At 42.5% G+C, this 24,896-nt stretch overlaps 1 protein-coding gene across 1 annotated transcript in view; it reads left to right on the forward strand.

Moving 5' to 3' along the window:
- Nucleotides 1–3,111: 3,111 nt before the first annotated feature.
- The window catches only part of CDC42BPB (CDC42 binding protein kinase beta), a 91,283-nt gene continuing 69,498 nt past the window's right edge, over nucleotides 3,112–24,896 (forward strand). The window contains 2 exon segments of the mRNA XM_039553443.1: nucleotides 3,112–3,234; nucleotides 3,236–3,290. Coding sequence (XP_039409377.1) covers nucleotides 3,112–3,234; nucleotides 3,236–3,290 — 178 coding nt within the window.

Genomic DNA, 24,896 nt, shown 5'->3' on the forward strand with positions numbered 1-24,896 from the left:
TGATCAACTGCCCGAAAATGACTCTCCAAAGTGGTAATAAGCTGAAAATGTTAGGCTCTCCTTTTAAATATAGCAACAGCACCAGAAGAACAATTGTGATTGTTAAAATACCAAGGATCCTCTAAATGAATGTATCTGTGATATGTCACAGTATGAGGTCAGATGAAACAACTGTAACCAAGGAGGAACACGGCGAGAGAACAATGAAAACTTCGAGATCTGCTGTGAAATATATTTTTTTTCCAAGTGGATATTTGCAGAAGGAAGTACAAAGAGATAGAAGTTATTCAGGAAAAACAAAACTATTTTAGTCTACTGTGGGTTTTCTTTGTTTTAAAATTATAGGTTCTCTGTATGATTCACAGGATCTTCTATCGACTTGCATTTTTTAGAATTAACAGGTCCCAACATGCCTGCATCTTCTTGATCCAGGTACTAGGTCCAAATGCACAGGATGGCATTATTATGAACTGAATAGCTTTCAAATGTAACAGATACCTGGTGTCAAAGAGATATCAAACATGCCTGACGGCTGAGGGCTCCGAGAAACAAGTGTTTCTGTAATGATCTGCTGGACCTCTGTGTCACATGGGAAGCAATACTTTCTGCTCCACAATACGCCATCACTCTGCCTGGGTATGCTCCTGACCCTTGGGAAAGGGCAGGTCCCTATGTGCAGCACCGGTTGGGTTTGGCCTTGCCATAGGCCCTGGAGGTGACAGATGGGAACGTTCAGGTCTTCCAGCAGTGACTGACATGGCACGTCTGACCATGAACAAACCCCAGACTGGCTCCTGCTGCCAGAGGCAGGGTGTTCCCAGCCCAGACAGAACCAGCACTTGGCTGCTTCTTTTCCGGTGTGATGGTTTTGAGTGCACAGAGCTCCAACTACCTGCCGGGGGAGACAAGCAAGGAAACAGCATCCTTGCCAGTTCAGCTTTGCATCAGGACCTGAATAGCTGCATTCCTACAGAAGTAAACTCCCATCCCAAGCTACTCAGCATCTTGCCTTGAGGTGCTGCAGCCTCCAGAGAGAACAGTTCTCAGAATAAGTTGTGATGGGAAAAAAGCAGCGCTGCAGAAAGTTTTGAGTGCCTTACACCCAGCTCCCTTCTCCTTCAAGGGATCAAGCAGCTGTGAACACACAGGGCTCTTTTTGCCTGGGCTACCTGCTGCTGGGAAAAAAAGTCCTGTCACCAGGGAGGTTCTGAAAGGCATAAAAAGCCACAGCTTCCAGACACCACATCCTGCTGCAAAGACACGCTACCCAGCCAGCCCTGTGCCTGTTGCCACTGAGCCAAGTCACGGAGCAGGGAATCATGACCAAAGCTGGGAAAGAGAAGGCCCTGCTCCAGGTGTGGTTGGAGAAGTCTCCCAATGGCCACAGTGTCCGGTGAAGACCTGTGGGGATGGTGGCCCTGGGGTCACCTCATCCGTCATGAGAAGCCATGGCCAGGTGTGGGGCTGGGTGGCTCACGCAGGAGCTGGGTGGCTTGGGCAAGCTGCCCGGTCCCCAGTGCACCTGCCTGACCAGTGGGGAGGGACTTTGCCCTGGAGCCCTGTCAGGATGGCACAGGCCAGGGCACGCACACACACTGGACACACATGAAATGGGATTCATTACCTGGTGTGCAAATAGCCAAGAATTGCACACTCGAGAGAGACATTAATTATTTATTTCAGAGTTGTGCAAGCCTGGATGTTCAGTGATATTCCACAAATCAAGTACAAGCCACCAGAGTTTCTGCACCATTATTCTTAAACAGACATTCAGAGATAGCAACTTCCCAGGCTCAGCCCCTCTATTAGGATTGGTTAGTCATTTCCATACAAGTTACATAACCCCAGCTAACTCCTACGAGTGCTCAGAGAAAGGGTCTTCATCTGGGCAGGGGTCTTTATGACCTGTAGGTGTGATCTTTAGTATTATACTTAAGATAGTTCAGAAGTAGAATACATGGACCTTGAGTATTTTGCCAAAGTTAGCAATGTATAGAGAGACATGGAGCCCTTGGAGCAGGTCCAGTGGAGGACAGCAGGGATGACTGGGGGACTGGAGCATCTCACGAGGAAAGGCTGAGGGAGTTATGCCTGTCCAGCCTCCAGAAAAGACAGCTGGGAGAGGATCCCATCAATGTCTACATGTGTCTGACTGGAGGGTGTCAAGAGGATGGAACCAGGCTCTTCCTGGCGGTGCTGAGCAATAGAACAAGAGGCAACTGGCAGAAACTGATGCCCAGCAAGTTCCACCTGAACTGATGAGGAAGAGTTTCTTTATTGTGCAGTGACCATACACTGGAATAGGTTGCCCGGAGAGGGTGTGGAGCCTCCCCCACTGGAAATACCCAAGAGCCCTCTGGATGCAATCCTATGCCATGTGCTCTGGGGTGACCCTGCTCGAGCAGGGAGGCTGGACAAGATGCCCCGTTGTGGTGCCGGACCCATTTTGTGAGCCTGTGATTGTGTGCACGTAGACAGACGCGAACATCGCGATGTACTGCGTGCTCGAAGCTTGTTTGTGCCAGCACGTCCGTGAGCTGCTGCCTGTTCCACTGACTAGGGCTCCTGTGTCGTGCTTGAAAGCACATACAGACCTTACACCAAAGAACCTCCTGATGATCACACACACAGACACAGACACAGACAGACACACACACACACACACAGACACACACACAGACGAAAGTGCGGACGCGGACACGCAACCGCGCCGCCCCTCGGCCCCTCCGCGGCGAATCTGCTGCTACGGGGCGCCGCCCAGCCCAACCTTCCTGTGGCGGCTTCGCACGGCCCCTGCCCACGTCGGAGCGCGCGGGCGCCGGGCGGTGGGCGTGGCCGGAGCCGCTCCGAGGGACCGCCGGGCCCGGGGAGGAGGAGCGGGATCGGGAGCGGGATCGGCCCTTCCCCGCCGCCGGGGCGAGGCCGGAGCGGAGCGGGGCGGGGGGTGGCTGGCCGGGTCCGGCCCATGGACCGTCCGTGCCCGAGGCGGAGCCCGTGGAAGGAGCCGCTCGGCCGCGGGAGGCGGCGCGGGGCGGCTGAGCGCGGCTGAGCCCCGGGGCCTTCGCTTCGCCCCGTCCCGTCCGTGCCCCGCGCCCGCGCCCGAGCGGCACCATGTCGGCCAAGGTGCGGCTGAAGCGGCTGGAGCAGCTGGTGCTGGACGGGCCGCAGCGGCACGACAGCGTGCTGAGCGTGGAGACCCTGCTCGACCTCCTGGTCGGCGTCTACGCCGAGTGCAAGCCGCGACTCGCCGCTCCGCCGCGACCGATACGTGTCCGACTTCCTCGAGTGGGGTGAGCCCGGGCGGGGGCGCGGGGCCGGGTGGCGGGGGCTGTGCATGGTGCCCGGGTGAGGGGCGGCGGAGCGGTCGGGGGTGGCCCGGCCCCGCCGTGCGCTCCCACCGCCGCTCCCAGCAGCGGCCGGAGACGCCGCCCCTGGATGCGGCGCCTCCTGGGGAACACCCCCGTCGCCAGTCGGGCCTTGACCCTCCAGGTCTCCTCCCTCGGTCTCAGGCGAACCGCTTGGCAGCCGGCAGCAGGAACCGCACCGGAGTGTCCTTGGCCTGAAACCCTGCTCGGCTTAGCCCGAAATGTCAGGCTAATCCGGAGCTCCTCGGAGGGTTTCCTACCTGGGGGAGGGGAGGAGGGGAGAGCACCAGGCTCAGGCTTTGAATGTTGCTCTGGTGCCGGCTCGTTGCTTTAGAAAGGGCGTGTGTGTGGCTCGAAGAAACAACAGTTGCCGTTCATCCTACAGTCTTTTTTAATTTGGGCATGCCCCCCAAGGACAGAGTATTTCTAGGCAGCTTTTCTAAGAGCTTTGTTTAATGGTTCCCTACTGTTAAGCAGCCTGATAACGAGAGACCTCCAATAGTCCGGAGCGTGCTGACAAAAGAAAATGTGGATACTTTTGATAGCACTTAGGATAAAAGTTTTCTGTCGAATGTTGTTTAGTTAAGGCTATTGACTAGAGGTATGTGGAGAGCAGAGATCCTTGCCTGCCGCATGTCTAAATGAATTTATGTTAAAACGGCCATGGTGGCTGACTGGTTTATTCAGCTGAGTAAGTTATGAATAATAATGTATGACGAAGGTGACTTAACTTCTCCATGGAATAAGAATTGAAGGGGAGGGAGGAGAGATCATTGGTCACGAGTATATTGTCCCGTTTATCAGCTGTTCTATGCATGTACAGTTAATTAGGCTTTAAAAGAGCACTCTTAAAAAATAAAAAAAAACCACCCCTAAAAACTGAAAAAACCCAACCAACAAAACAAAGGATTTCCTAAGGGAGAGGGAGGGGCAGATTTACTTCAGTAAATGCAAATGCGTGTCTTTAGCACTAGAGACCAGAGCACTAACATGAAGGGACAGCTGGTTCTCCTTAATTTCTGTGGGGACCACCACTCTTTGTCATACACTAACAAACTAAGAGGATTCACTTCCTGGACTCTTCTATTGACGTCAGTAATGCGATTGCCAACTGAATAATTAACCACTTTATCACATCTGCCCCGCAAGGCTGCAGCCTGGGGAACATTGATTATTTGTTTTGTCATGGGAGCTTTGTATGTCTTCTGCAAAGAGCATTCAAGGTGTTTTGTTTTCAAGCTGATGGCTTGAACGAGTGAGCACCAGCAAGCTGTTAAGTATGATAGATCAGACTACAACATACTTTGAAAACTGAAGTTGGAAGGATTTGAGGCAGGCCAGAGAATGATGTGCTTTTTCTATAGCACTGCTGGTGGTTGTGTCTTACTGATTGATCCCAGCGTTGTCATTTTCTGTGTGATGGAGAGGCTGATTATCCAATTGTTTATAAAATCGCTTCTTTTAATTCTATTTATTGTGTTCACTGAATGTGAAAAGGTTACTGACTTGATGAAAAGTATAGCTTGCAATAAAAACAGTGTGTAGTTTTTACTGCAGTGTGGGATTACCCTGGTATAACAAAGTGCCTATTCAATAAATAATTGAAATGTATGTGAGCTACCATCTGGTGCTGCAGAGTAGGGATAAAAGTTTATAATCCAGGCTCTTGATGGTAAGGGGGTGGGCCTAAATCTGGACTGCTGTATATTTGTGTTCCATCAACAAGGGATACCCTTAAAACCAATTACAGTTGATACTGTGTGTTCCTTCCTTTCCTTCAAGCTGTTAAAAACAAGTAAGTGCCAGGAATGAGACACCTTTTATCTGTGTCCTAATGCCCTCACAGTGTGTTTCCACTGACAAGGAACTTGTTTCTGCCTCCAGCTAATAAGGAAAATATCATGCCAAACATGCTAATCTTCCTCATGTCATGATGTGTCTTAATTACAGCCTGATTTGCTGTTAGAAGATATTCTGGATTAATGTGCACAAGTTTTCTGTGCTGTTATGTGTCTGTAGAAGCATCAGAGTGTAGTTAAATACCTGGGATATACTTTGAAGATCAGTGTTTCTTTATCAACTGGAGACAGAAGGAATTTCGTTTTGACAAAATGGAGACTCATCACTGGTAATGGAAATAAGCTGCACAGGTGTTAAGTTTGAATTAAGCTGAGCTATATAACAAGCATTTTTTTACAATTTTGATTTTTAAACTGGGTGTGAGGTGTCACATGTAAATTCCCTTGAAATGATTCAACGTGGCTAATGGACTTGCTAGCCTTCTTAATTGCCAGGGGAAAATAGACTTCAGGTGTGGTAGTTGAGGCAGGGGTTTTTTTCCTGACTGTTGGGTGCAAGGGAGGTTTTGAGTTGTGTGGTGTAGTTGCTGGTTATGGATATCTCTGCTTTCTGACAGAGCTTGGTGCTGCTCATATTCTGTAGCTGGTGGATGCTGGAGAAACTGGGAGTCCAGAAAATCAAGTCCCATGTTCCTCTTGTGAGACTTATGCCACCTCCTCTCTATTCAACATCTGTGGAAGCCTTGCACCTTACCTGTTGAGGGTGATAAAGTCCAAATGGTGGATCCCATTGCTTCTGTCTTATTAATTCCTCTGCTGCTTCCTGGCAGTCCTGCCACAGGTTTATTTCTTCAAAATCTTCTTCCTATTTGCTAACCGTAGAGGAGCGCAGGGTGTGGTCCTTTGCCTTGAGGCAGCTTGTGGCTTCCATTGCTTTACAAATCTTGTAAGAATCTGCCATTTTAACCTTAGCAATTATAGCTTTCCCATGGTGAGTGGAGCTTTCAAACACACTGTTTATTCCCTGTAGTGGATGTATAATACACATATCTTTATGCCAAGTGTCTTTGGAGAAGAGCTAGCTGAACTGCAAGTGAGGAGTCAAAGTCCTTTTCTTCTAGTTATTTTTATTTATAACTTCTGTTGAATAAGCTCTCATAACCCAGTTGGTTATCACTGTTACATTGTTTATATAATAGATATTGAAATAATGCTCAGTATTCTTAGTGGGAATTAAATCCAAATGTGTTAGATGACAGACCCATGTCTACACGTTCAGAAAGAACTTCCCAAATCTGTGCTTAGCGTCTTTTAAACCGTTGCTGCATCTGCTGCTCTTAGAGTGAGAAATAGTTAGGAGTCCTGTTTATTCTAATGGGTTTTGCTCATTCCTCTCTGAAAGTGAGACAACCTAAAGCTATCAGCAGGCACAGAGGAGGCTGCATGAACTTTGGACTTAGCTGATAGACATGAGTGCTGTGGTGTGGTGTTGTCCATGCACTGCAGACGGACCTCCCAAGAGACTCTTCCTGCAAAAAATGCTGTCCCTTGTTTAACTTGACAAGGAGAGAAGTGCAGGAGTGCTGGAGCAGCACAGCTGCAGCTCAGGTGTCTGTGTACCACCTGTCCTTTAGCTTTCAGGTACAGCGTGTTCCTCCCTATGGAGCCTCTTGTTCTGTCATACTGAAGCATCTGAGTCTTGCATAATCCTGTGCTAGAGTGGCTGCTTGCAGGGCACCTTGCTGGCTGGCATTACTCCTGTGCTGGTTTGACATCACCTCGTTTTCCAGGAGTTATCTTAGTTGGCTGTGGCTGGTGCTCACTGCCCCTTCCTTCCAGTCAGCAGGGACTGGCGCAACTGGCTGCTCCGTTTTTGGACAGCTACTTGTCGCAGTTTGCAGCCAGTAGTCAAACATGTTCAGAGGAGAGTCTCACAGGAATGGGCCTTATTTGTATTCAAAATTATCTTGGTGCTGCACAGCCTCTCTTACTCCAGCCTTTGTTTCCTCTGACTCTGTTTCATACTGCTGGCCTGCTACAGAGGGCAAGATGGCACCTGTCCCCATACACTTCATTCAGTGTTGTCTCACTCCCAGACTGGGTACTGGCTGGTTCTCTCTGTGGGAACACCTCAAAACCTATGTCAGAGTAGTTTAGACTGATCTGTGTTTGTTTTAAGCAGGCATATGAGTTACTTCTGTGGACTGTTTCTCCTCAGTTGTTAGGAGCTGTCTGTTTGAATGCTGACTTACCTTCTGTGTTCTCAGTTTGTGCAAGGTCTGCTACCCAGCTAGAGTGGTGTTCTGCTTTTGGATGGTGGTGGTGGGGTTTTTTGTGTCTGTGTTTGTTTTTGTTTTTTCCTGAGAGGAACTTTAAGGATGCTGAAGCTGTGGGGAAAATGAAGAAGATGCAGATGATTAGCACAAGTAGGCCAGCCTGGCACCTGCTGCTGAGCTCTTGAAGACAGTCTGGCATAATAGACAGTGGATGCTGTTGTAGTAATATCAATATATTCCCAGTCTGAACTAAAGGAGAGAAAAAATGTACACACAGAGTGCTCAAAGCAACCTCTAGCCTATTCCTGAACTGCCACTTTTGGGTATATATTTATTACACTTGAATCTGGACCATACATGGAAAAAATCACTCACAGAACATTCACTGGGAAGGGCTGCTGTCCTGGTGCAGTGATTCACAACTTCAGGTCACTGTCGGGACTGGTGCTTCAAGTTTGGATCTTGCTGTTTGGAGGGGCTCTGTGAGCTTTGCAAATTGACTCTCAGGCCCACTCTTTTCTCCTTCCAGTTCTGCTTAAAGAGGCACCGTAACCTTTCAGATAAAAAAATGCTTACTTAGGGAAGGGATAACCTTTCAGGGTGGCCTTTCTTTCAGGACAGTGTAGAGCCTGTTCTCTCAGCCTGAGAGCAGCTGTGTTCAGAAGTGTACATGTGAGCCTGACGAAGGGTCTTTCCAGCCTGCATTAGAGCATATTCTAAACTAGCTGCAGGGTTGACCTAGTTCTCTGCCACAGCAACTGCTATACTAGAAAAAGTACTAGGTAAGGGCAGGGGCACAGTGTGTGGTGAGTGTGCTGCTAGTATAAGAGGCAGAAACTATCCTTAGGTATTTTTGAGATGACCTCAGAGTTGATGGACTTTCAGGGTTGATTATGAGGATCTGTTGGTCTTTTGGGGTTACACCAGGTAAAACTGTTGCTTGGTAACACATCATATCTCTTGACTTGAGGGCTTAAATTCCTCTCTTCATTCCCTTTGGCACTTCTCCCTCCTCCTCCCTTGCAGAAATACACATAAAAAGCCAGGAGGGGACCTGAGGTTCTGCCAGCTCTTGTAATGTCCTTCTCTGTGCAGGCAGAAGCTGTGCAGTGAGTTATAAGCCTGTTAGGCATGTGTATGAAGTGACAGTAGTTGGCTAATGAAGGCAGCTAATGAACAAGAAACTGAATTTCACATTTTGGCTGAGTTTCCTCTACGTCATCCTCTCTCCACCAAAGCCTGTTATGATCCATTACACCAGAGCTAGTGGCAGGGGGGCCCACTGGGGCAGGGTACAGCTACAGGTGCCTTGCAGGTGTTCTGGAAAGGTGAGTGGTGGTAGTGACCGTGGGTTTTTTTGTGCAGTGTGGATGCAGCCAGAACTCTTCCCTGCTCCTGAAGGCTTTCCTGTGGTCAGAGACGGGGTACCATAACTTGGATCACCCTCAGTAACAAGGTCTTTATGGTCATCTGGCAGAATAGTGTGACCATGGCTGCATGGAATCCCAGTTTCCTGCATTCTCTGCTTCCATTAAACTGGTTTTGTTCTTTTCAAAAATGTATGTTAGGATTAATTAATGTTGAAGTAGCCCAAACTGCCATGTTAGCTTTGACAGCATTGTAGTCTAGGCTAGTGACACGAGGGCATGTGGTTAAAACCCTGCTGCTGTATGATGGTGGACTCTCTACAGGACATCTGTTTTAATCTGTTATTTTTAGAGTGAGGCAGTATCTTTTAATGACTTTTTCTGTAAAACTTCATGCTGTGAAGCACTGGCACTGAATGCTGCAGTCATGTTTTAGTAGTGGCAAAGTAACATGGTCTGGAGGATGAGAGGCCCATTGGCATTTGCTGTTAAAGTGACAGATGTCCTGGGTGAAGATTGTCTTTTGTCCCATAGAAGGAAGTCAGTATCCCTTTTCTCCTGTGGATAAAGGGGCTAATAAATAGCACCAGTCTTTATTTAGGGCTTGAGGAATTATGTGGTATATTAAAGGCTGTGATCTATATTTTGCCTTTAAATTTTGTTTATCTACGAAAACTCAGAAGGGGGTAAATAAGTCACTGATAAGTTTGTCTTCATTCAGGAAAATGTGTGCACCTAGTAGTTTCTCACTGATGGCATATGGTAAGGTGTAGAATGCAGAAGTAAGATTTCATAAGCATCCATAAATCTAACTCTTTTCTGTCTTGTTTCACTTGCAAATCTAAATTATTTTCATATTGATTTTTCACAGATAATATTAAGATATAATACTTTGCAAAAAAAAATTACTTAATTTGCATCCTTAAAACTTCATGGTCGGCAGAGTTATGCATTATTAGTGGAAATGGCTTGAAAGTCAGTTTAGATCCAGTACAATTAATTTTTTTTATCAAATTAGATTGAACTAACCTATTTTTGCAAACAATTAATGCGTGGGAATGAGTCATTTTATTCCACACCTACTAGAACAAATGATTTTAACTGTGTGAATCAGAACTGAAGAGACTTGTTTCATTAGCTTTTTTTAGGAAGTTACTTCTACTTTATGGTTATATATTAATGTTTTAGGTTTTAGGAATGTTGATCTGTAGTTGAGATTAGCTGGGAATGTTAAACTACAGATTCTTTAAATTTATAAAAATTACATTTTATCTCTTGCATGTAATTTGAGGCAATTCATGCAAGCTGGTTTAAAATGGGTATTACAAAAAGGAAGAATTATAATACTTAACAATTGCAAATTTATCTGAGCCATTATTAGAATGCAGTGCCTAGGATTATGGGTTCATCTTTTTCATTACCAATGTCTGAAAAGATTAATAGGGTGATGTACCATAAGCAAACTGCTTAGAAAAATAGAAGGGACTTGTTAAATCTTTTTACTGTATTTTTGCCTTTGATAGTACTTTAAATAGAGTTGATGTTTGTTTCCTAAGTCTTTCATAAGGCACACTTGAGAGTTCCAATGTGTTCTTGATGTTACCAAAGGGCTTGTATTATGCTCACTGTTACAGCCAACCGAAGTGCTATGGGGTTGTGTATTTTACCTTTTTTTAATTTTTTTTTTTTTTAAGAAAAGAGATTTAATTTAAAAAATTCTCCAGGTCTGAGAATTTTTATGTATGTTTGCTCTGCGGTTCAATGCGATCTGTTCATTTTTTAGCTGTCTCCTAACACTAAAAACTTCCAGCCTATTTTTCTCATCAGCATATGCAGTTTACCAGAATGCAGGCTTTCATTTATAAAGATCTTGTTCACTATAATGAATGTAGCTTTCTTCAGTAGGAAACTACACACTGTTTTCTTAAGCCCTGATTTTGCATAGACCTCAGTAATCATGTCTGTAGATATACTTAGAGTGCATTCAGATTAAGTGTGTGCATCCATCATTTCCAGCTGAGGCCTTAGGCATCCTGAAGTGCCTGAGATCTTAATTTCTATCATTCATGTCATCAGGGTCTTAACACTGAAACGTGTTATTACTTAACCATGGCCTAAAGCTTCAAATGTGATTAGTACCTCTGGATACCCAACCTGAGACCTCTATAAAGGAGTCTGAGCTTTAGAAAATGCATTAAATCGTTGAAAATGTGTGGAATTTATTAATCAGATGTGCATTAGCATAGTCTGAGGTATAGTTCTTAATTTGCTTAAGTGCACTACTGTTGAGGGGTGAGTATGTATATAGCTGCCTTTCTCCAAAAGGCCAAGAAGAGAAAAGATCAGAAGCAGCACCAATTTCAAATATATCTCAAATTCTTTTTATAATTTGTAATTGTTCTCCAGCATAAAAATAAACATGGATAATTGCTTTGTGAAGTCCTGTTTGGAATGTGTTTATGCCAGTTTAGTGAGATGTGCATGCTCAGGGTTTTGGAAAAGTCAATACAAAGTTCTGTCTGGGCTTTTAATTCAGCTTAAACCTGACTTGCATTGTTCTAATTGTCATCAAAAGATTTGGTGAAAGATGAAGTAACAAGTAAGAAGACACCTGTTTTAAACTTGCTTGAGTAGGTATATGGAAGTCAGTGTTAAAGAGGTGTTGCAGCTATTCTGGCAATACTGTACTTTTATTTGGGACTGTGTAGTTCATGGGATGTGGAGTCATTCTTTTTACAGGAGGTATGATTTTACCCAAAGCATAGCAACCACTACAGTTGTATGGGAGGTTGTGTCTTATGATTTCCTTGTCAGTAATGGTCCCTTAGCCTAAGAACTGAACTGTATGCTTATGAAATCTCTGGCCTCATCTGAGGAAGGACAAGGTTTCTAGTAATTGCATGGTAATAATTATGGGGCATCTGAAATTTTTTTCCCACTCTTGAGGAATTCCTCTGTCCCTGGTTCCCCCTCTACTTCTTACAGAGATTTCACGTGCACCTTGGGGGTGGATGGGGATTGTCTCCATTGCTTTGCACACCTTTGGATTTCTGCTGTTGTTACAATATGGCTTCTATGATCTTCATTTTGCACATCCTTCCTCAAAAGTTGGCTTCTTCATGGAGCTTTTTTGTGTGCTGACGGCCTTATTGCTGCCCGCGTGACTTGGATTATCAATACAGGAAGCTGGAGTGTTCAGAGTGCCTTTTATTTTACTGTAATTAAGGCAGAGTAGAAACAGCAGGAGGGTGACTTCAGGCATGAAGATCCTATTATATCATTTTGAAATATGTTCCCAAAGGTTTGCTTTTTAAGATGCATGTTTAGTCTTTAGATTTAGCTCTTTTTCTGACAGGATTAGTTAGGTTGTCATGTGTTGTTGTTCTCTCCACCTCCATTTCAGTGTATCATGGTGGTGTGGCTGTTGTCTGTCTCTTATTAGCCCTGAGAGATGGACACCCAGTGTGCAAGCCCTGCAGGCTTTGTTCTCCAGGCTTCTGGCCATTCTTGGACTCTGGATATGAAAGAGATTTAGCAATTTTTTTCTATAGTTAGGTGTTTTTCTTATATTTAGGTGTACTTGAGTAAGAAGTTCATATTGAAATTTTTAAATTAACGGTTCAGGTTTCTGTGTGTAGTCTGTGATTGTTTACATTATGTCAGCATGAAATGGGAATGTAGTATCTGACCACATTTTCTTTCTTTTTAGTTTGTGTGCTCTTTAAGCCAAGGAGGGAATCTCACTGTGTCTTCCCTATCAGTGGTTCCTTTTAGGGTGGCATCGTTGCCATGGACTAATCCCTAGTTACACACCTTAAAGGAAATGACATTTTTTGTATTTCAGAACCATGGGACTTCCTCCAGGAGGCTGTGAGAAGAAAAGTTTTACATGTACAAGAGGCTAAAAATGATCTAGTGGTCCTAGTGGAGTAACTGGTAGATGTTGGGTTTAAGTGCAGAGTGAAGGCTGGAGTCTGTGGTATTTAATATTTCTGCCTTTAATGGGTAATAGGTATTTTTCCTAAACTTGCAACACTTCACCTGTCAGAGCAGACTCTTGCAGGTTAGCTGTGTCGCAGGGAAGAAGCACAAACATTTTCCTTCCGGGCCAGCTTGAACTAGTTGTAGTAAAACGCCTGAGGTCATGTGGCATCATATCACTGCTTGGAGGAGTTAAGTTTGACTGCGTTAACTTACTCTGTTACGTAACTGAAGATTTCCATTACCACTTAGTGTTCAGCCTTTGGTTTCCTGAACAGTTGATATTTAAGTTGTGAATAATGTCAATATACACACAGCTGTTTTTAAACTGTGGTTCTTCTGGCCTGGTACTCCAGATAACATGGGACAACATAGTGTGGGGATGCCTAACTGGAGACTGTATCAGGCCCACAGACTGTCTTTATCTTACCCCTAGAGGTATTTACTGGTCATTAAGGCAACTGAACTCTGGTTATCAGTCTGTGTTTGTGATTGTGGGCCAGCAGGATTTACTGGATTGGATGTAGTGCTGTACCAACAAGGCTACACTGGGCAGGCTTGACCCTGTCAGGCACGACCCAGTCAGGTTTACATCCATGGCTAGAAATAACCAATCCTTCTGCATCTTGAAATTGGCTCTGATGTGAATTGTAAACATAAAAGACCTGACATTTTGGGAAGGAGGGAAGTGGGAGATTTTTAATTAAGAAAATGAAAAGTTATTCATGGAGAAGCTTTTACTGCCCTTAGGAAAGGGCTTTGCAGTAATTTTCATCGGCATTAAAGGTATGAATGCATTTGAGTGGCTCAGACCAGGAGAAGTTGCCCTGCTTGATCCTGACAGAACCAAAGGTGTAGGTTGTCTAGGTGTACACTTCCTGTTCTTGTGGGTAGTGTTAAACATCATAAAGATTGTGTTTAGTGTTTTCAGGCATGTTTTGAGGGTGGGGATAGCAGATACTACATTCCATCCTGTACCTTTTGTATACAGCATTATACTTCCTTCACACTGTGAAACATCACAAAATTCAGCATGACAAGTGCAAAGTCTTGCACTGTGCATCTGTGAAAGCTGAGGAAGGACCATCTAGACAGCAGCCTTACAGAAAAGGATTTGGGGATCCTGGTAAACAATTGTAGAAATGGAAGCTGCCTGTGTACATGACTGCATCTGGAGAGTGTAGCCAGCAGGCTGAGGGAAGTGGTTGTTATTCTCTTTACACCACTCTTCCGAGTCCATTTCTTTAGTACTGTGTCTAGTTTAGGGCTTCCTGGTATAGAAAAACCCCTGGGAAACTGAAGTGAGTCTAGCAGTAAGCCACTGATGTGGTTGAGGGCCTGAAGTACGTGATACGCAACAAAAGCCTGAGATACCTGAATCTGGTCAGCCTGGAGAAGGGAATCTCATCGTTATCCTCAACTGCCACATGTGTGCTTAGGGAGAACACAGAGGCAAATGCTTCCTGGTTGGACTGCCAAGAAGAACATACAGCGGAGACAGGCTATGGCAAGGAGGATTCTGATTCTTTGTGAGAGAAAAATAAAAGTACTCCTCCTAAGAATGGTCTCGGACTGGACAAGTCACCCAGGAGGGTGATAGGCTCTTTATCCTGGGGACAAACCTCAGCTGGACAAGGCCTTCGTCACCTGATTGAACTTTGATGTTATCTCAGATTTGAGTAGTTGGGTGGACTCTGATGTCCAGAAGTCCCTTCCAACCTAAATTGACTCTGTGGTTCAGTATATTTTTTTCCTGTGTCCACAAATGTATTTAACGTCATCGGTGCTCTAATAAAAAACAGTTGTTCTTCCTACTTCTCAGAATGAAAAGCAATATGTGAAATAGCATCTTCTTCTTGTTGTAGATGAAGTAGTTCACACAACTTATTTTTTTGATAGTCTTAGGTGGTTACCTTGATTGGCTGGCATTTTACCACAGTCTGAACATAAGTATTGACAAGCTTGTAACTAGGCTTGTAAATGAAGGGAAACTAAATTTTGTTCATGTTGTTCTTCCATGTATTTAAAGAAAGCACCAGTTTCCTTGTTCCTGGCAGTGAATTGCCAGAACAGGTTTTAAGAACTTTGCACCTATGTTTTCTGTCTAATGCTGTTTCTCAAGTGTTTCCTTATGTCTAGTTAGCCTTGATAGCACTTGGAGTATTTTAAAGCATTCCTGCGTGGGGCTGTCAGAAGAGCCTGCCATCCCTGCATGACTGCGAGCCTGAATCATCCTTTATGAAAAATACAGGTTTAGTTGTTCCACTAGGTATGTTCTCGTATCACAAGGGATCTCTATCTAGTAGGGTTCCTAATATGCTTATATCTGACACTATAAGGTGTCTGGCTAAGCAGTTGCTACCAACAGGGTGAAAGAAATCTTCCTCCTAAGAGCAAGATCTAATGGGAGATACTAGCTGGGTTTTTTTATTTCCTCTGTAAACTAAGAACTCATACGACTTACATGAAGTTGGATTCACAACATGGTTTTAATGCTGATATTCTTGATTGATGATAGTGGACTCAGCTAACCAAAATGCACAACAAGTTCAGTGTTTCAAAATCATATCGGTATATGGAAGTGCTGTCAGTGATGAGGATAACAATTTACAAATGGGACAAAATGTAAGAAATGAATCCTTTATAAGTGGTGTTTTTTACTTAGATGGTATCCAAAGTGGCGCTTGACTTTCCTTACAATGAATTTGTATCTGTGTCTCTGAGTATTTTGCTTACAGCAAAACCCTTAGAAAATAAGATTCTTCAAAATTCTTATATTCCTAAATGCCTGGAAGTCTGGTAGATCCCCTTCTCGGAGAGTATATATTGTCAGCTATGTCATGAAGGCATTCATTGACAGCACTATATAATGTAATGGTCCACTGCCCTTCTGGGGCAAGGATTGTCTGTGAGCAGTTCATAATGTGTGTTCATTTTTCAGAAGAAACTTTTCTCAAAGTGTTGTGTACTTGTTTCAGATGCTCTGGTACCTGCACACTGTGCAGGTACCTTGGGACAAAAAGCAGATAGTGAAGTAATGGCAATAACTTTCTTGCAGACTGAGTCTTGCTGCTTAAAACTACGGAGAAATATCATTTTCATCCTCTTATGCCCTAATTTCCTCTTTCAGTTAATTATACAGACTCTTCACTTTTCATTTCTTATTTGTATTTAGAGAAGGCACTTTGCAGTGATGTCTTTAAAACAGCAGTGCTCACTTGTGCACACGTAGCAGCAATGATCTTTTGTGTCAGTGGCTGTAATATGTTGTATTGCACATTGGTAAAGATAGTTCTTTCTTCAAGTATATGGTTGGTAACTACAGAATAAATAATACAGGGACTTCACTGGAAAATGTGCTCCAGTAATTCACCTTCAGAGCTCTGTGGGTGACAGCTGGTGAAAGATAATGGATTATCTTTCTGCAAGAGGAAAGCATGGGCAAGACCTACTTCTTACTTCAATCTCCTTGCCCTTGTCTCTTCCTCCCCCCTCATGTCCCATATAACACTTAAGAACCTGTCCTCTCCATTTTCTGAGGGACTTGGGTGGAGACTGCTTGTTATCACTTCTGTGTTTAAAAAAATAAAACTAATTGGCAAGGAAATAAATTTAGCTGTGCATAACAATTCATGGAAGAGGAAATCAACACTGTCTGCTTGTAATCTTTTAACACATATCCAGAAATAGATTGTTGGAGAGTCATGGTATTTGTTTTAAAATTTGTAGTATTGGAATAAAAAATAAGCAGGTCTGTGAATTAGAAAGCAGTGGAAAAAACATCATTTAAAGTCCAAAATATTGGTCAATATACTACAAACATTGGTCAGGCCAGATGTCTTTACCTGGTGCTTCCAGAAGTTTCTGTACTTTAAGGTAAACTTTATGTTGAGCATTTTTACTGAAATGTCTGTTAAGAAAAATTTTGAAGGAGAGATGGAACTGGTGGTAATTAAAGAAAAACTTCTCACATGAGATAACAAAGATTCTTACTAGACCTTGGGGGTTTTGATCTGTTCAAGTACGTTCACGTAAGAAAGGTGAAACTCCAAAGTGACGTTTTGGTTCCTTGAAAATGGATTCCTCAGAGAGTGGCTCTTCAGAAGAGTAATTCCTTAAATTTTGATTTCATATAATACAGTTGTAAATGCTTCTGGTTTCTTTCCTTTCTTTAAAATATAGCTGAATAGTCAGGAGTGAGCTTTTGCCAACAACTGCACAAACTACTCTCCTATTGTAAAATTTCTTAAAATAATTAGGTACATTTTTGTTCCTATGTAAGAGTAATGACTGGTGTAGTCTGAGCATAGTTAATAGACATAGTGACAAAGTGACCCTTGCTGCTCATGCAGGTAAATACAGTGGAATAGTTTTAACATATGACTGTTCCTTCTCTTTTATGATGACTGATACTTGTTTTGAAAGATTTTGTGGAGCTAGATTTTTGTTTTTAATGATCCTTCTGTGGACTTGGTTTTAAAATTCGAATTATGTAGGAAACAAGAGTTAAGCTTCAAGAAATTATTATAAAAGTGAAATTTTGTGGCTGTTAAGGTATAAACAGTAGGACTCTTGCCAGAAGCGTAGCCTTCAAGGCTTTTAACTCCTATACAGACAATTTGATCAACAAAGAAGCAAGTTTTATAAGCAGAGTCATCCTTCCCCTCAATGCTGTGGGGCATTTGTGTCCTGCAGATGATTGTCACAGACCTGTGTTGTGTGTGTACCTGCTCATGAGAACCAGAATGAAGCTGTATGTTAAAGACTGTGAAACTACCAAGAGATTAAAAACATTTTTGGTAAATGTCATGTCCTTGCTTGATTCATAGTGGCAGTCCAAAGATGGAATAGTGTATTACTGAACAAGCACTCCTGAGCACCTTTGTCACAAGGCTGGGGGGGGGGTGGGGAAGGAGCCCTAAGTGACATATATATTTAGTATCTTATGTAAAGTAAGGGGAAAAAAATCGACAACTCTTCCAGACTTTTCTGTTAGAGAATCCCAAGGAAGTTTATGGAAGAAAAGGATTACATAGCCTCAGCTCCACAATACTAGTATCAAAAATGAACCTAGCTTGCTTGAACTACAGTATCAAGGATGAAGAGTTTGACAGTCTTTATAAGACTGTGGTTTGGGACTGAATGTGTTTTTAAAGTGAGTCCATGCAAGTGGAAAATATTACTTAAGAGCTAAAACAATCATGAAATGGGCAAAGTACCCAAGATTTACTTAGACGACACTGGAGGCAAATTAGTAAAGGAAAATATTAAATTCTGTATGGAAAAAGAAAAGGGAACGGGATATAACTAAAATGACATGTAAAAAAGTAGAAGGGCAACCATTTGGCTTTTCTCTGTGTAAATATTGGCTCAATATCTATACTAGTTTGCAGTTGCATTGAAGTAGATTAAAGCATTTCGTAGATTGACTGAAATTCCTTGGTTTTCTGTTTGTGGTCACCTCTTCTGCTTGTGGTCTCCTCAGAGGCCGAGTACTATGTCAGAAGATTTCTGGAAAGAAGTTAATGTGTCTTTACTGGTTCCTACTCTGGAAATGAGAAGCTGTAAAAGCACATCTACACCAGCAGGGTTTTCCAGCTGCATCTGTACTGGCATGCAGGTGCTCACCCTGGTGTTGCAAAGGAGCTTCCAAATGTTTGGTTGTTATTTCCAAGTATGAGTAAAGAAAAAGGTTGGAAGCCAACAGAATGGAGCCTGAGGTATAGATGAAGATTTGAGATTGCTGGCCTACTACAAGCTTGTTCTGAATGTCCTAGTACTTGATTTTCTGTTTTGAAATCAACACACCTGTCTAGATGGGCTGTAAATGAGGAAGAAAAAAAGGAATTCTCTGCTTAAATGCATGGAAATAAATCTTAAAGCAAAAGGATCATGGATGTAGTGTTTATTAAACAAAGATGGCATGTGGATAATGTTACACTTTAAGTAAAGAGGAGTATACAAAACGGAAAACTTGTGTTTAAAATGACAATCTTAAAAGCAGAATGTTCTATCGGATACTGCATCTGATATAAAAACTTTCTGGGATGATCCTCACTTGCTATGTCTACCTTGAAAAGCTGAGGAACAAGACCTAGAGGTGTGACATGGTATTTACAGTTGTGAGTATAGCTATGGAACAGGTTTTTGTTCCCTACTGCTTCTGGTTTTAAGAATATGCGAGAAAGAGGGAGCGTCTAGAACCCAGGGATCTTGGACTGCTGCTCATCATGCTGGAGTGTGCAGTAACAGGAGGTATGTTCTGGATTGGAATGGTAGTGTGGAGGATATAAGATTCCAGGAGCCTACAAGAGGTTTGGGAATGCCTAGAAGCATGTCCATTAAACAGCATGTCATGTGGGCTGGCAATCTGTTGAGAGCTTTCCTAAAATCATGGTCCAGAAACTGGATTTAAGAATTTCTGAAAGGTGCCACGGCGAAGATGTTAGGAAGAGATGGGCTATAAGTACTAAACAAAACTGAAACTGTTCTTTGATACACAAAATACTGAGATAAGGGGAAAGAGCTTATTCAGTGTAATGTACATAAATTAGCAAAAATTTGGATAGGAAAGCATGATAAAAATACAGAATGAGGGGGAGAGAAGGAGGAAGAACTTCATCCTGCATGTACAAGAGAAAGCTGAATTTATAATGCTTGGAGACTTGGAAATGTCTCTAGGAAGAGGCATGGTGTTCTATTTTTAGATTCTTATTCTGTATGCTTTGCATATACATGTGATGTTAATAGTCATGCTCTAAATCAGTTAGATTTTAAAAATTCACTCTTAAGTGTTCCAAGATTTGCCTCCCCTGAGAATGATTTTTTGATTTGAAGGAAAGTTTAAAAATATGAACCTGTATAAACTGTCATGTGTCTAAGATTATAGATTATCATATATCCAAAATGTTTTGTTTCGTGGGTATTCACTGTGTGTTAGAAAACCAAACCCTGCTTTACATGGATTTTTGTTCTTATTTAACAGCAGATAATTATGGTCCTGGTCAGTTTGAAACTTCAGAATGATTAGCTGATGTTAGCAAGCTGATGGCTTAAGTGGGCAATATTCTAAAACAGAATTCTGCAGGCTTCTTGGTTTATTTCAGTGGTAATTAAAATTTTTGGCTTTTTTTTTTTTTTTTTTTTTTTTTTTTAGCCGTGAGCACTTTAAAAAAAACTGTACTGCTAATGATCTGTTATCATACAGTTTGACTCCCATTTTTTGAAAGCTACATCTAAGGCCAGGGGTAGGATTTTCTCAGTTTTCCAGTAGATTCTCCCCACCCCCCACTCCTGGTAGAAATTTAGACATTTCTTACCCATTTTAAATTTTAACTGTATTACATGGAAATCCTGGGAATAGATACAGACAAATTTGGAAATACACTGAGTCAGTGTCAGACATTAAGGAAAAGTTGCACAGTGAAATTATAAGCATGTTGTCTTATCCGGGTAAAGTTTTCATCACGCCTTGGAAGGCTGAGAGATGTATTCCTCTTCCATTTTGACTCTCTTTACCTCTCCTCTAAGCAAGTAATTGTCAGGAAGCATCCCTCTGGAGATGTGTTTACCTTCAGAATACCCCAGACCCCAGCGATTTTTGTGTAACAGGCAGCTGGCCATGCTCCTGATGCCCTGCTTGCTCTGAGTTTTGTTGGTAGTGACTTTTAGCACTTTGAGTTAGTGAAAATAGTGCTGCTGTATGTAAATGGTGTTCCTCTTCCTTGTTGCCAGCCAGTGGTATTGGAATGAGTAGCGCGAGACAAAATAGCTTTGGCTCTAGATCCCTGGTCTAGAGAGGGAACTGAAGAAGTGAGAGTATTTTTAATAATAAAAAAGCCATTCTGAGCCATCCACTATAATGTGTAGCAAATCTAAGCGTGGGACTTCTTAGTATTCTCTGCAGATTTAAAGACAATGCTCCTCTTCTCTGCTTCTGAGTGTAACTTGAGCTACTGCAAAGATTCTTGTGCCTGGTTACGGTAATTGCTTGTCGCATGTCTTCCTGGCCTTTTCCTACGGCAAAAATCTGACTTTCAGTGACCTTTTAATTAGATCTCAAGCTCCAGGCAAGTTTTGAAACAGGGTGAGTAATGTCTGAGAAAATGTCCTCCTGCCCGCTGCCATTTAGAAGGAAGTGAAGAGAAAGATGTGCCACACCTGTTCTTAAAGTGGCTGTTGCTACCTGAACTATTGAAAAATAGCTCAGGGTATTTATGTGTGGTGTTGCAGCCTTGAGCCATCAAAAAAAAAAAAAAAAAAAGTCAGGTGCAGTTCTATAGCACTGTAAGCTCACCTAATTATCCCATCCCCTTAGTCTTGTATTTCCTAGTTTAAGGTGTTGATCTGGTTGGGAACTGAAGCATCAGGCAAAAGGTAATTGTCGTTTGGCTGTGCTTCCTTATCCAGCTTTCCGTGGAGCTCCCTGTGTGTTAGCAGCCAGGCAGGCCACCTCTGCAGGAGCTGGACGTGCTGCAGGCCGGTGCGTGGGCAGCTCATCACACCCTGTGCCACTTAACAGTGGCTTCTGAAGAAATGCTCCTCTCCTTTACCCTCCTTGCTTGTGCTGGCGTAGCAGCCTCTCCCGACCCTTCAATGATGATGATTCAGTTTGTTCAGCTACAGGGTGATAGCTGTGTTATGTGTCTTGGTAGCTTGGGATCCTGCTGGTTTCGTGAGGAGAATCGGGTCAGTGAGGTGAGACCAGCTGGATTTGTTGGAGCTGACAGAAGGAAGAGAGTAGATCTATGGAACTGCCCGTCTGGTCACAGCGATCTGCTACAGTTGTGTCATTGAACTACTTTACTTCACTCTAAATTTATAAGCAGAGAAAAAGGATGCATCCTAAGGTGGATTTCACTCCTGTCACTGTAAGTACATTTGTGTAGGATGTCTTGGCAAGAACAACTTACTGGAAACCTCTAAGCTGTAAAAATGAAGGAGGTGATGTGGTAAATACAGCACCAGTGTAATGTGTAAATTGTTCTGTTACACAATGCACGTATTATGTTGATAGTAACTTGAGAGAAAATCTTGTCTATATTGGGGGGAAAAAAGTGCATTTACTGTAAGTGATTGAGAAAACAGCTATGCTGCTTTCTTAAGTTTTACTTCTAAGATGAAATAAAGCATGCAGTCAGGAACTAGAGCTTTGCTCATACATTGATGATGTAAGTGGTGGCTTAATTAATGTAAGCGTGTGTATGCTTATATCAGCATAGTGTGGTCATCAGATTGGAATTGTTTTACTTCTTAGGAGGTGCAAGAGGTGCTGGGTCTGATGAAATTTAATTTCATCCTATGTTATTGAAATTTGGGTGAGCTCAAATTTGAGATTTTCTTAATCTCTACTTTGAAACCATCTGAAAAATACGATTTTTTTTCCTGAACAATTGTAATTCTCAGGCTATTCTACAAAAAATTATTAACTATGCTTTTAAGATTATTCATCATGCAGTAAAATAAGTGGATTTCAGCAATATTTGGAATGTTGTTATGGAATAAAAGAAATGCAGTCATTGAGATTTTACTGTTTGGAACTGGTGATTCATGCAAACCCCCTGAAACAATTTTTCCATTACTGATGTGTTTCGATATATGATTACCATTTGCTGTGGCGTAAATGGCCTCTCTAACACCTGCAAAATCTGGCCTTGAAGTAGGAGTACAGAAAAACTGAGATACAAATAAAGCTAAATTAAACAGATACTGCATTCTGTGGTGTTTCTTACAGTGTTTTGACGTGTTTTGGAAGAGCCTATCCTCATTTGGTGTGGGTTGACTAGAAACAGGCTCCGGTGTAGCCACTTCCATGGTTGCTGCACTCCATGCCACATGAACCTCAATTCCAAAAGCCTTTTTGCCCTTCTCCAGCCTCATCCTGGTTCCTGCATTGGGCTGGGGCTCCAGTGCTGGACCTGTATGGGAGTCACATTGGGTGAATGGTTTGGTGGGAGGGGGTGCAATTGGATAGACAAGTTAGCTTTTCCCTGGAAATGTTTTCTGGTTTGACATACCTCATGAAGGATGATGATGTAGACAGTAGAGTGGAGTGTGGTGGGAAGGAACAAGGAGGAGCTCCTTCAGCAGTAGGATGAATTTCCTGGATTGAAGTGCTTGTGTACCTTCCTACTCAGTTGTCTCAAATTCTGGGATGTAGACAGTCCCAAGGAAAATCTGTAAATGGCTTAATGTACATGTGTCTTCCAGGCTGGGTATTATGATCTTGAGGAAAATTAAAGGACTGAAGATGAAGCTTATGAAGGCATTAGATATCAACAGTTATAAAAGAGCAGAAGAGTTTATTGTGAAATAGTAATCTTTTCTTTGCATTTTTTTAGCAAGACTTAAGGGAAAGTATCATTGAAAACCTTGTGAAATTTGAGTAGAAGCAAGATTCATTTGTTTTGGTCTCTGCAGAAAGTGCCAGCTTGCTGACATTGTTGGACTTCTGCTCAGTATTTTAGTCAGTGAAGGTTCTAAGGCTGAAGAGGCTGATGGACCACCAGGGAATCCGTGGTTGGTACATGGTCTGATGAAAGAGCTGGGAATCTTAGGGAAAACCTCAGGAAAAGGTTAGAGAAGCATGGCAGCTTTCCCTCTCCCAAACAAATGTGGCAAGTTGGAAAGAGATATGAAAAACTGGACTACCAAGTGCAGTCAGGAGCACTGTTTCTCTAGGGGCTTTCTTCATTCTCCCATGAGAGTGGGGCTAGAGTTTAATCTCAAACTGCTGGTTTTTTAAATGCCCTTACGAATACATATAAAGGTGCAGGTTTTCTTGTCCAGTCTTTCTTCCTGCTTAAAAAAGTCTGTGTCCTGACAGCAGTATCTTGAAATACTACATTTTGTGAAGCTTTACCAGGTTTGTGTGCATAGTAAGTCACTTCTGGCTTTTTCAAAGTAAATGCTATTTACAGTCACATTTTTCTTCAATGTTAGTACTAACAGTCCCATCTTCCAAGATCAACTTCAGTATTAATAAATAAATAAGACAAACCCTGCCTGAACTGGCTCTAGAAACCAAGTCGTAATTCCCTAAATTTGGATCATTCAGTGACAGTAACAGGAGTAAAATAAGAAATTGGGCAGTGAGCTTCACCCTCTGTTTGTTACAGATGTAAGCTTCCTCTCCTTGTACTTGCATCCCTTGTTGTACTAGCACATGCCATGGTCTGACTGGCATGTGGTTTTTATTTTATCTGTTATTTTTCCTTTGGTAAATGAAGGTCTTGCATATATGAGTACAGCAAATAGTCATTTGGTGTGTTTCTTTGGATGTGTGAGCCAGCACTTACTTCCTCTCACCTGTTAGAACTCTGTTGCTATTTAGTTCTCAAAGACACACAGTGGCCTTGGCAGGAGTTAAATTGGCAATGTAATTTGTCACTTGGACTACTGGAAACCATCTGGTGTTCCTCAGTACTTGTCTGTACAAACCTTGAGTATCATCTTTGATGTCCTTTCATTGTAAGCATGGAAAGCAGTGAATGGGCCAGGCAGGCAGATAGCCAGCTATTAAGTGTTTGTGGTAACATTCATCAGCGAGCTGGCATATTGCTGCTGATTGAGTCCTTCTGTGTGGCACTTGATTTTGGGGCTTGCCACACAAAAAGAATAACAGTGAGCACAGATGATGTTTCAAGGTAAATGCCTTGCTCTTCTGCTGGCAAATTTAGCAACACTAATAGGATCAACATCAGAACTACCACTCAATATTTTTCTTCAAAGCATTTCCCAATGCCATTAGCCTTTAGCTTAGTGATAAATTTTTCATGCAGTTACTGCAGATTAGTGTACAAATTCCAACTGCCACAATCAGTTTTTCTGTAACTGATAAAGCCAGTTATGGAGCAAGATGCCGAAGCTATGAGCACTCAGTCCTGGTTTATGCCTAAAATTAATGATGTTTTTATCCTTTTAAATGTTTGAGGAGTTTTGCATGTAATTATCTGATCCAATTGTTATCCAAAGTCATAGTTCTGTTAAGTATCAGCAAGGTGTCTGATCGAAGGTGCTCAGATACTCTTTTACATGTCAGAAGACTTTCATAAAATGAAGCAAAATCCATAACTGGCAGCAAATGGATGCCTTTGTACAATAGTTGTT

The sequence above is a fragment of the Corvus cornix genome, chromosome 5 (assembly GCF_000738735.6).
Source record: "Corvus cornix cornix isolate S_Up_H32 chromosome 5, ASM73873v5, whole genome shotgun sequence".
Lineage (NCBI taxonomy): Eukaryota > Metazoa > Chordata > Aves > Passeriformes > Corvidae > Corvus > Corvus cornix.